The sequence below is a fragment of the Aulonocara stuartgranti genome (assembly GCF_965226115.1).
Source record: "Aulonocara stuartgranti genome assembly, chromosome: 2".
NCBI lineage: Eukaryota > Metazoa > Chordata > Actinopteri > Cichliformes > Cichlidae > Aulonocara > Aulonocara stuartgranti.
The window spans coordinates 9933555-9945256 of NC_138940.1; the positions used below are offsets into that span (position 1 = coordinate 9933555).

Below are 11702 nucleotides of genomic sequence, written 5' to 3' on the forward strand. Positions count from 1 at the left end.
GAACTGACAACAGGGCTAATTCAGCACTTCAAGTTAACATCAATAAAAGTTTTTAAATTTATTCTGATTTCCGTTTGTTTTCATTGCCTGTGCTATCTGTTATTTAGTTCAAATTGTGGGTAGATAATGCTGTGCTGTCATGTGACCTGTTCTCTCATGTGTGCCTTTCTCTTGTTTTGTATGTATTTCTCGTTTGTTATTTATTCCTATTTTATTCCTGCAATTGGTATGGAATTCATTTTTTAAAAAAATTGATCAGTGTTTTGAAATTAGATGTGATGAACATGTGACCTTAATTTACAAAATCAACATCATGTTGGATTCAATGAGACATGAAACTAGTGCATGAAACAGGTCTCAGTAAATGTTCTCATAGACTGCAATACACTGCCCCCTGCTGGTCATTATAAAGTCTGCAGATGTCATTTGACATGAATGTCATATTTGTGAAACAAAATAAAGGACTCTGTAAAATAAATGAAAATCAAATATTTATATACAGAATATTTATGTACAAATGCTGAAAAAGACATTTGAACAAGATGCACACCCAGTAAAATTTAAAAAAAAAAGAAAAGTCAGTTTTATCATGTGACTATCATGCTGTCATTTCTGCACAATGCACTTTACACCAGATCAAAATAAAATACTGTGAGGACGTTCTAACCGGAAGCCCAGAGAGCTTCGACAATGCAGCACAATGCCCTGAAGCATCAGCATCAAAATATACTTCAAGTACCAAAAAGTACTCATTGTGCAGAATGCCCTATTTTTGAATAGCTGGACATTTTAATTACTTTATCACCAGCTGTGACTACAGCTGATAATCAACCATGTTTCATAGGGATGTGACTACATTTAGAAATGTCACGCATTTTTAGGTATAAAGCAAAAGATGCAATGAAATAAATAAGCTATCACATATTAATCCAAATGAATTCACTGAAATACATCTGCACATTTCTGCAGCCTGACTTATTACACACGTGAACACAGTACACATTTGTTTACTGCAAGCTTGTTTCAGAGATGTGATGCAGTTAAATCTGTATGCGTCTGTTTCCTTGTAGTGTTAGTAGAGATGGTGAACCTGACACAATCCTGTGTTTGGTGTGAAGGAAACCAGTTAACAGCCGGTTTAGTAAAATTCTCTTGAACTCATGGAAAACTCATCGTCGTCTCGAAGTGAGCAGCTGAAGCGTCCCGTGTGATCAGAGGTCCTCGTCGTCCTCGCTCACCATGACGTCGAGCTCTTTGTCTTTCCGTACGACGCTCTCGGTGATGACCTCCTTGTGCTGCTCCTCCAGCTCACGCAGCTCCACCTGCAGGCGCTCCAGGTGGAGCACTCGCCGGTTCCTCAGCAGCCGGCTGGGGAATGGGTTCATGTCGTTGAAGGCGATGCTGGTCAGCTTCCTGCATGGACACACGCAGGTGGAAAGGACTCGATCACCAACACAGAGGAACTGGAAACTGATCAGCTTGAGTGTTTCTGTTTTATGCTGCTTGATACTTCAGGTACTGCAGTTTGAGCAGGAAATACTGGACTGACTGGACCACATGTATCCGAGAGCTGCAGATACTTAAAAATCTTTAAATCGTTGTTACTGTGATCAGGGAAATTTAAACTTCTCACAAAATTTCAGTAAAAAGGGTTTGAAGCTCAAAGATTCAACAGCTACATCCGCTACACTTCTGAGAGTGTAACAGCTCGTAGATTAAGGCGGGTGGAGGCGAGTGCGTACCTGGCATTGGAGACGGTCTTTGTGAAGAAGCGTAGGTACTGGTAGATCTCCACGCTGTCGTGAATCTTCAGGATGTCGTCCTCTTTGTATTTGAACAGAGCCAGAGTGTATCTGAAGATCACCTGCAGCACAGACACGCATTTCATAACAGGACACTCACGCCACACAATTAATTGGAAACTTTGAGGAGGTGAGTCATAAAATTACTCTTTCAGTTGTGGTGCAGTTGGGCCCTTTACTCATTACAGCTCTGATCGATTTCCAATAAGCCACTTGGTTCCTCAGTTGCCAGATAATATTAACTTACTTGGTAGTTGAGCTTTAAGTTTAAATTAAACTTTTGGGTTGGATCTACGTGGCTGAAGCTGTTGTCAGCATTTATCCCTGTGTGGTATATATTTCTGTGTCTGAACTGTGATTTTATTTCCTGAGACAAACGATGTAAAAGCTGTGCTGCATTTGTCACATTGCAGAAACAAGCCCAAAGCCATTGTCCCGCTCATCGTCTGGATTTACGCTGCTTGTGGTAGACTGTGAGGTCGTTACTAGAATGATCTGCTTTCCCACTCCTATTTCATGTCACATGACAGTTCCCCATGCTTAGTAAACAATGTCTTATTACTCCTAAAATGTAAATAAAGACATCTAAAGGTGAAAACAAAATCATTTTTGTTTCCATGGACACTACTGTGGTGCATTCAAGTGTTGTCTGCATTTCTGTCATGGTGTGTTCGGGTGTATGGTACCTTGGTACCCTCATACAGGAAGGCGTCCCACAGAGGCATCAGGATGTCGCTGGGCAGACTCTCCACAAAAACCACCAGGAACCAGTTGAAGGTGACCAGAGAGACGTCAATGTTGTGATCCTCAAAGTGAGATGCCAGGCGAGGAAGCTTCTCCGCCATGAAGTCCTTCAGCACGCGCTGGTCCGCCTGAGCACAAAGACTCACAGAGATCAGCCTCACTGATCACTAAAACAGATCACAGCAGGCAAGCAGGTGAGTGTGTCTGCTGACCTGAGAGGCCACCAGATTCTTGGTGTAGTAGTCCTGAGGCATGATGGCTTCCACCACTGCCACCAGACACCAGAAGGCGTCTTCGTCACTTTGGAGGACCAGCAGAGCGAGGGCCGCTAACCTGTGGACATTCATGGAAGGTGAGGTTCTGCCTGGAAGGCGGGTCCACATAAGAACTCAGATATAAAATTTATACTTTTGTTCTGACCTGTTGAGTACCTGGCAGTAGCCAATGGCAGGGTTATGCCCGGAGAAGGCCAGAAGGATGCGGCGGAGCTGCTGGAGGGCAGGGCTGGAGGGCGGGGCTGGACGGCGAGGAGAAGTGCTGATTGGTCGTCAGGGTTCGGTGAAGGTCCAGCTGGACCTGCCTGGAGGCAGGATTAGGAGCTGTCCGACTCTTCTCACACAGCTGGAAACAGAACAGGATTACTGAGTGCTCGCCAGCATTCCCAACAGGAAGAAGGAGGAGCCACCTGTGCTCAGGTGCGGATAAAGCACTCTCTCTCTCTACAGCTGTACCTGCTGATAGCGTTGCATGTGGCACTCTTGGCTTGTCAAAGTTCTGGCTCGGACCAAACAGCGCCACTCTCTGCCGATACTCCCGAGGGACGCCTTCACGCACCAGAATTTTGAGCTCAGGTGAGATGATGAAGTCATCGTCGGACCTGCCTGCAAGGTACTGAGCCCAGCGGCTCAGCAGGGGGTGCTCCAGACCCTCCTACAGAGACAATGATGTATGATATAAAAAGAGGATAACCATTATCTGTTAAGCATTATGTTACAATTTAACATAATGTAAAATTGTAACATTGTAAACATAATGTTACAATTTTACATTATGTTACAGTTTAACATCATATAAAATTGTAACATTATGTTTACAATGTTACAATTTACAAATTGTAACATTGTAAACATAATGTTACAATTTTACATTATGTTACAGTTTAACATCATATAAAATTGTAACATTATGTTTACAATGTTACAATTTACAAATTGTAACATTGTAAACATAATGTTACAATTTTACATTATGTAACAATTTAACATAATGTAAAATTGTAACATTGTAAACATAATGTTACAATTTTACATTATGTTACAGTTTAACATAATGTTACAATTTTACATTATGTTACAGTTTAACATCATATAAAATTGTAACATTATGTTTACAATGTTACAATTTACAAATTGTAACATTGTAAACATGATGTTACAATTTTACATGATGTTAAATTGTAGCTGTTAAGGGTGGTGAGTTAGCGAACCTAGACGCGGACCTCTCGTTTAAGTTGAACAGTGTCTTTATTTACAGTGAAGCCAAAATCAATCCACAGTTATCCACAGTGCAAGTCCCTTCAGTGCTCCTCTCCCCGTCTCCCCTCGTGTGTCCACAAAACTCCCTAGAATCAGTGAAGTGTCCCCTTCCGTCTCTCCGTCTCGATCGCGTCCAGGCTTATTAGGCAGCTCAGAGTGGCAGCACTTACGGGTCGGAGGTAACAATCGCAGCGGAGAAAAAGCGGAGCGAGAGAGGAGAACAAAAAAACACACACACACAGGTCGACCGGTCGGGGCACCGTCTGACTCTGACAGTAACATAATGTAAAATTGTATTATGTTTAAATTGTTACAATCCCTACCCTCACCTATGGCCACGAGCTGTGGGTAGTGACCGAAAGAACGAGATCGCGTATACAAGCGGCAGAAATGAGCTTCCTCCGAAGGGTGGCTGGCCTCTCCCTTAGAGATAGGGTGAGAAGTTCGGCCGTCCGGGAGGGGCTCAGAGTAGAGCAGCTGCTGCTCCACATCGAAAGGAGCCAGCTGAGGTGGTTCGGGCATCTGACAAGGATGCCCCCTGGGCGCCTCCTGGGTGAGGTGTTCCAGGCATGTCCCACCGGGAGCAGGCCCCGGGGCAGACCCAGGACACGCTGGAGAGATTATATCTCTCGGCTGGCCTGGGAACGCCTTGGGACGCTTGAGCGGTCAGCAAAAGTCGACTTCCCCCATCACCCACTCATTCACAAAATTTCCCTCGGGCCGTGAACAGGTGATATAGCAATCACTATTACTGACACCACGTGACCCAAAGCTACGCCTATCCACAACATTCCGGCCCCTAATTATTACATTTTTACAGTAATAATTACACATCCAACACCATAACTCACAACACACACTTCATCATATCACAGACACCCAGTGAGACAACATAACATACTCAAAAGTCCACCAAAGTTATTTTCTCATGTCTTCTCTTCTTTTCTTCTGTCTGCACATGGTCAGTCAGTCATAGGCCAGAGGTTACCAGCACTTAGCCTAAATATAGTCAGTCTGATGTACATCTCATAACATTAAAGTCAATTCAAAGTTAGTTATGTCACACTGTGTCAAAAATGTCATAGTCATGGGTCAGAGGCCTCCTGAAGAAGGCATATCTTTGTGATGGGTCTGCACACATGGCTGGTTGGGGTCTTAATCCAGACCTGACGCACAAGCCCCCTTTCATCTGGTGCAGCTCCGGTGACTCTCCCAATGAGCCAAGAACCACGAGGTGCAGAATCATCCACTATAAGGACCACATCTCCAGGAACAAAGTTACGTTTAATCCTTCCCCATTTCTGGCGCTCTAATTCTGTGACTGGGACTCTCTTTGCATATCCTCTAGATATAAGATCTGTCATGAAGGCAGTGTAGTCTTTATGAAAGTCTTTATCTCTGATGAACCTTTTCTTCAAACCTAAGGCTCGTTGCTCAATTGCACAGTTGTCAGGCATTCTTATGTCTCGGTCTTTTAGTGGCAGGGCAATGCTGTAGTGCCAATCCCCCAAAGTCACCATCTTGCTGGCCAATTCCAGGAACTTCAAGTCTTCCTTTGACAGCCCCATCTGTTCATCATTGCTGCTCTCAGGAAAATCCATCTTGAACTGCTGTTTCCATAGCTTGTCCAGTGTGACAGCAGAAACTCTGTTGGCGGTAACTGTTGCCAAACATCCTGGCCTTCCACAGCATTCTCGATTAAGTGGCCCATTCACAGTCCAGCCGAGCACAGTCCTAATGGCAAAGGGTCCATCACCTACACTCCGGATGACCTCCAAAGGTTCTAGAGCTCTGGGCATATTCATGCCAATCAAAAGCTCAACATTGGCCTTAATTTCTGGCAAATGAACATGCTTCAAATGTGGCCAGTCAACCAGGTCCTGTTGATTTGAGATGTTACCAATATCTACAGGCATTTTATGCTGAGTGAAGAGGTTAGGCATATCACAGTACATGTCACTGTCCAATCCAGCAACTTCAAGTTCAGGTACAATGAAACTGTCCACCACTTTCTCCTGTCCCATGGTGCGCAGGAGAATCTTTGTCCTCCTCCCAGCAATATTCAGCTTGTCCATAAGACCCGCTGTACAAAAGGATGCTGAACTCCCTTGGTCCAGAAAGGCATACGTTTCCACTATTCTTTGACCTCTCTTTGATTTTACTTTAACTGGCACAATGGCAAGCTTACAGTCCTGTTCACCGGCCCCAGTAAGACCACTAGTCTGGATCGTAACAGGAATGTTATCTGCCTCATTATTAGGTTTGATTTCATGTACAGTGTAGTGTAAGCATTAAAAGATCATAAAAGGAAACACTAACATTTATGTGAAACTAATTGTAATAAAAAAAATGAACAGGTGCTTTATAGATTTAAAAGAAAGAATCTGAAAACAACACTTTTTTGGTCTGAGTGATCAAAGTAGAAAACAGAACTGATGTTCAAGAACAAACCATAGCTGCACTAATATTACACATCTCCATTGTTGTGGTGAACAGACATGTTGCTTTTAAAACCACATGCAGTGTGTGACCGTGACTGTTCACTGAGACCATGAACGCCACTTCGCTGAAGCCTTCGCCTTCTTCTTCTTCTTCTAAATTGGAAGCAGAAGGAGCACGAGCTGCTTTGATCTACTGAAAGGAAAAAGCAGAATATCTGAGTTGAAACCAGTCAGCTGAAACCAGTAAGACAGGAACAAATTCAATGCAGTGTCTCAGGTGGCTTAGCCTGTTACAACTGTTGATACAAGCTAAATACAGTTAACACACAGTGTCAGGGAGCTCCAGTGTGGGAACTAGTGGCTTTAGGTTTGTAGTCATTTAACTTTCATCCCTTCATTCATTTAATTCAGGAGGAAGAAATGTCAGGTGGGTGCAGGCTGGTTACATGCATTTGGTCCCATGCTGTCTTTAACTTGGTTCACTTTATGGCTGGGCTGTATGTGGGCTTATATCATGTTATTTGGGCAGGAGTTCCTGTCCCCTGTTAGACTTAGAAAGTTTCTCCATAAGTAGAGCTTCTAACTCTTCTAGCACATCTGTGGCTGACAGTTTTTTGGTGGCTCTTTTTACCCCACACTGGTTGTGAGTGTGTAAATAGCCCCACTAGTTATTTTGGGTTGCAGTTAACTTGGGAGGAAGAGGTAGGTCTGCCATGACTAGATGAATAACAATTATCTGGGATACATAAATTTCATAATGCATGCATGTATCTCTATAAACCTGCCTGAGGGCTGCCATTTTTTACATTCAGTTATTTCTTTGTTGAATCTAAATAATGAATGTGTTACAGTTAAACTGACACTGATCAGTGTAAATGGCTCATTGGGACACAGAAACCTTTAAATTAAACCCTATCACCTGATATCGAGTGTCAAACAATATCAAAGCTGTAAAAGCTGTTTACAGTCAGAATTTATAAAACTATGATTGTAAATAAATTCAAACAAGTGAGCTTTTCTCTTTGTGCTGAATATCAACACTGTGATTTCTTAGACTGTAAGCTTTACTTTAGCACAACCAGTTGTAGAAGCTGCCACTCCAAATGTCTTTTGATAACAAGAAAAAAATACCTTTTCAGTCCACGGCCTGAAGTTCTTCTCCGACATCTTCTGCCATCGGCTTTGTCTGCTGGTTTGAAGACAATAAACCACAAAAAGATGATTTAGTCACTTTGTCTGCGTCATGCAGCTCGAATGTGTCGTGTAACGATGTTGAATAGCTGTCGTTATCCCTCTGCTGTGTCAGTAGGATTGTACTGTACAGCATCTCATTGATATGTGAGGAATGCTAATGTAACACGATAACAGACTTACATCATTAAAACATAAAGGGCAGGAGATATTTAGATATTTTTATATTTATATTACATTTTATAGCTGACGGATATTACTAAATAGATAGAATTTACTAAATAGCTGGATGAACATGAAAAATATGACTATAATAACAAATGACCATGAGAGCCAGTAGAATTAATTCAACTGGACACTCAAAAGACGTCCTTAAATGCTCTTTAAGTGGCGGAACAGATGAACAAACAGTTAATCGCTTACTTGAGATGAAATCTGCTCAGCTACTTTGAAAACAGCTTCTAACTGGTTCATCCTTTAACAGGATGACTGCTCAGGGGTAAGGCCATCATGCAGTCCAGCAACCTTTATGGTTCTGCTTTGATTCACCAGGAACTATTAGGGAAACCTTCCAGCGCCTCCTGTGAAAGACACAGGCATAAACACACAAACATTTATTAACATGTTCCACAGTGTTCCAGTTTGATTTTCTCATCCTGTGGACAACAACGTACATGGATGCAGGTTTATTGTTAACTTTTGTAAGGTTTATTTAGTGAACATATCCAGCTGCAGCTCCACTGTGATCCTGAACTGGATAAGCACTTAAGAAAATGTGTCAATAAATGGACATACATCAACTTACTATATTTATCCAAACAGACGGGACCAATAATGCTTCACTGAGTTAGAGACTTTAATGTCTCTTCTATGTAAGAATGTCTCGTGCTGATATACCTGCAAACTTGACAACAAAGGGTTTTCAGACTGCATGTAGCTCTATGTCAGCTCACACATTTACATTTATGTCACACTTATTTCTGCTTTCCCATTTTATAATTATTACTTACATTTTGATTAGATACCTTGAGTTTGTAAATGATCAGATTACATAATTGGAATAAAATGTATCCAATTCAAGGTTGCGGGAGGATGAAGCCTATCCCAGCTGATACAGGACAAAGACAGGCTGCCAGTTTATCGCAGGGCTAACACAATATGTGTAACAGAAAATCCACTTAAATGTTTGATATTTCTTATAATAATCATAATTATGACTATTATTTAAAGGTTTCTTTATAAATACATTTTGATTTTTTATAACCTCTAAAATATAAACCTGAGCTGTTTCAGATTCTGACCTCTGACCTCACTGCAGCTCCCTCTTGGAAGTATGTCTGCTTCTTGTCCCCAGTGTTGACCACCTGCCCTTGATATCACGTACTGTACCTGAGGAACAAAAAAGGACAAACACTTGCCTTCATTTAAGAAGTACATTCATACAGAGGTAATCTATGGAAACACACTAGTTCAACCTTTGGGAGAAATCAGTTCCTGTGAAACATTTCTGTAAATTAACATCATATGGAGAATGAATGAAATGAGTTCTTCCGGTGACTCAGCAGTCAAACACTGACAAATGAAATCTAGTTAAACTATTAAGCATATTTGCTCTTCTGAAATCTGTGTTAAACAACAACAAACATAAATTAGTAACAAAAATACAGCTGAGTAGATATTACAAACCACCAGCAGCCATAATGCTAAATTTTAATCTTCAAATGTTTCTGAGCCGTCTTCAACCTGCTTTTAACACATTAAAGTCCCACAGTCAATGCAGCCTGACTCAATCCTAGATGTTCAGCACACAGAGGTACCGTTTGAAGTTTAGTGTTAACCTGAGTCACTGATCATTTGCAGTATTACAGAGTCTGGCAGTCTTTGCATGATGTCCACGTCACTATAAGTTTCTAGCTGACTCTCAGGTGTGCCAGCAGGAAAGAGTAATAATAATCTGCATCCTGAGGTTTGTCATGCAGGATTAAATTTACAGTGGCTTTGTTCACACAGCTAGGATTGTATTTTACACTGACCCTGGGTCAGTATAAGTATCATACAGTTTAAACGAAGCACTGAAACTTGCACATATTTATTACAGATGCACTGAAGCTAATCGAGATATTTGCTGTCAACCTGTGGCTGCGATTAATCACTTTACTGAAAACTTTATTAACTAGTAACTTCATCAGTCATGACAGAAGCTAATATTTCTGTGCTAACATCGTTTAACCAGTAACAGCTTTCCTCCAATATAAGCTAACGTTTACACCGTAACTTTAAGCTAGCACCATAAAGACGGTAAAACACGTAATAATATCTACAAATGCATCTTAAAGCTCTTATATTAGCACTCGGTGTATTACTAACATAACCACATTAACATTACTGACACTCGCTGACTTTTAATAGTCATTCTATAAATGCTGTCCGTTTAAATGGTCCTGTACCTGTACACACTGCATATCCACCGGATTCCAGCCAGAGTGGATTCTGGAGTCTTCCACGCTCCTGTTAGTGATCCTCCATCTGGATGGATGAGAACAACCTTCTGAACAATCTAGCAGGTCTCCTTGGGGGGCACGTCTCCCCACCCCCCAAGCGAGGGCCGTGGCACTGAAACTGCCGGCTGAGAGAAGGCTTGAAAAAAAAGGACATTTATCATTTCTTCTTCGGCCACCTTTTTTTCTCATCGTTTTTCCAAAGTACACATTAAGCTTCTTCTGCAATAACACACTAATTACACATGGAAACCTACCTACTTCTTTCTTCATCATAAACAATTACACTTTCTGTAAAGTGCTTTCAATAAAACAGAAAAGAAAAGTGTGTTTTGTTTTGTTTTTTTATTCAAGATCTGTTCACATGTACTTAGCAAAGGTGAGTACACAGCATGAGGAAAGCCAAAAGCAAAGAGAGCGTATGAAGGTAATATTGAAGTAGGCTTCGTTTTGAAGTGGTGAAAGGCAAAGGCATGAGTGTAAGGTAATAAGGGGTAATGAGAGAGATGAAGAGCGGGCGGAGGACTTGGCTCAAGCAGGAAAAAGCAAAAAGGAAATGCGAGTGCGTTTCCCCGCCCCCCGCGCAGGGCCGTGGCAGTGAGTTCGTGGGGGGTTCGAACTGGCGGAGTTCTGTAGCAGAGTCCTCGCCACATGTCATAAGCCAAACGACCGGCCGAGGGAATACTTAAAAAAAAGGACATTTATCTTTTCTTCTTCGGCCACCTGTTTTTCCCATTGTTTTTGCAAACTACACATTAAGCTTCTTCTGCAATAACACACTAATTACACATGCAAACCTACCTACTTCTTTCTTCATTACAAACAATTACACTTTCTGTAAAGTGCTTTCAATAAAACAGAAAAGAAAAGTGTGTTTTGTTTTGTTTTTTTTATTCAAGATCTGTTCACATGTACTTAGCAAAGGTGAGTACACAGCGTGTTGGGTCTGGGCCTCTTTGCTTAGGCTGCTGCCCCCGCGACCCGGCCTCGGATAAAGCGGATGAAGATGCATGGATAGATGGACTGATGTTCCAATTGTAACATTATGTTTACAATGTTACAATTTCACATTATGTTAAATTGCAACATAATGTAAAATTGTAACGTTAAGTTTACAATGTTACGATTTTACATCATGTTACAATTTAATATAATGTAAAATCATAACATTAAGTTTACAATGTTACAATTGTAAATATAATTTACCCAATTAATTCTGTCATAACAGAAGTATGACTTCTCTGTGTTATTAATCCGTATTAATATTGTAGGGATATTAATATCCCTACAATATTAAGCATCAGACTTTATCAAATTTTCTAAAAACTTTTTTTGTTGGATAGTGTAGCGCAGCTGGATAGTGTAGTGGTAATACTACACATCTTTGGAGTCGCACGTTCGATTCCCACCCAGTATCCAGTAAGGGTCCTGGCTAGACCCCTCATGCTAACCAAAAATCCCTGGAATGGTGCGGCTACGTCTGCAGTCTCT

The 11702-nt window shown here is 41.4% G+C and overlaps 1 protein-coding gene and 1 pseudogene across 4 annotated transcripts; both read right to left on the reverse strand.

Moving 5' to 3' along the window:
• Positions 1 to 681: 681 nt before the first annotated feature.
• Positions 682 to 4872, reverse strand: LOC309716813 (TBC1 domain family member 2A-like; annotated as a pseudogene). Its single transcript has 7 exons — positions 4834 to 4872; positions 3278 to 3476; positions 2967 to 3167; positions 2759 to 2879; positions 2489 to 2674; positions 1743 to 1864; positions 682 to 1413 (listed from the first exon to the last, which is right to left on the reverse strand). The product of its transcript is annotated as a TBC1 domain family member 2A-like (transcript).
• LOC309692197 (uncharacterized protein) lies at positions 4398 to 10375 on the reverse strand. Of its 3 annotated transcripts, XM_082510459.1 has the most exons (5): positions 10161 to 10375; positions 9015 to 9102; positions 8137 to 8294; positions 7654 to 7711; positions 4398 to 6715 (listed from the first exon to the last, which is right to left on the reverse strand). In XM_082510459.1, exon 5 carries the CDS (start codon positions 6154 to 6156, stop codon positions 5167 to 5169), a length of 990 nt encoding a protein of 329 aa, XP_082366585.1. In that variant the 5' UTR covers positions 6157 to 6715; positions 7654 to 7711; positions 8137 to 8294; positions 9015 to 9102; positions 10161 to 10375; the 3' UTR covers positions 4398 to 5166. The 3 variants fall into 3 exon arrangements, with proteins under 3 accessions (XP_082366585.1, XP_082366586.1, XP_082366584.1); XM_082510460.1 differs by lacking the exons at positions 9015 to 9102; positions 10161 to 10375 and having other exon boundaries at positions 7654 to 7708; positions 8137 to 8590; XM_082510458.1 differs by lacking the exons at positions 9015 to 9102; positions 10161 to 10375 and having other exon boundaries at positions 8137 to 8590.
• Between the last annotated feature and the right edge of the window lie 1327 nt (positions 10376 to 11702).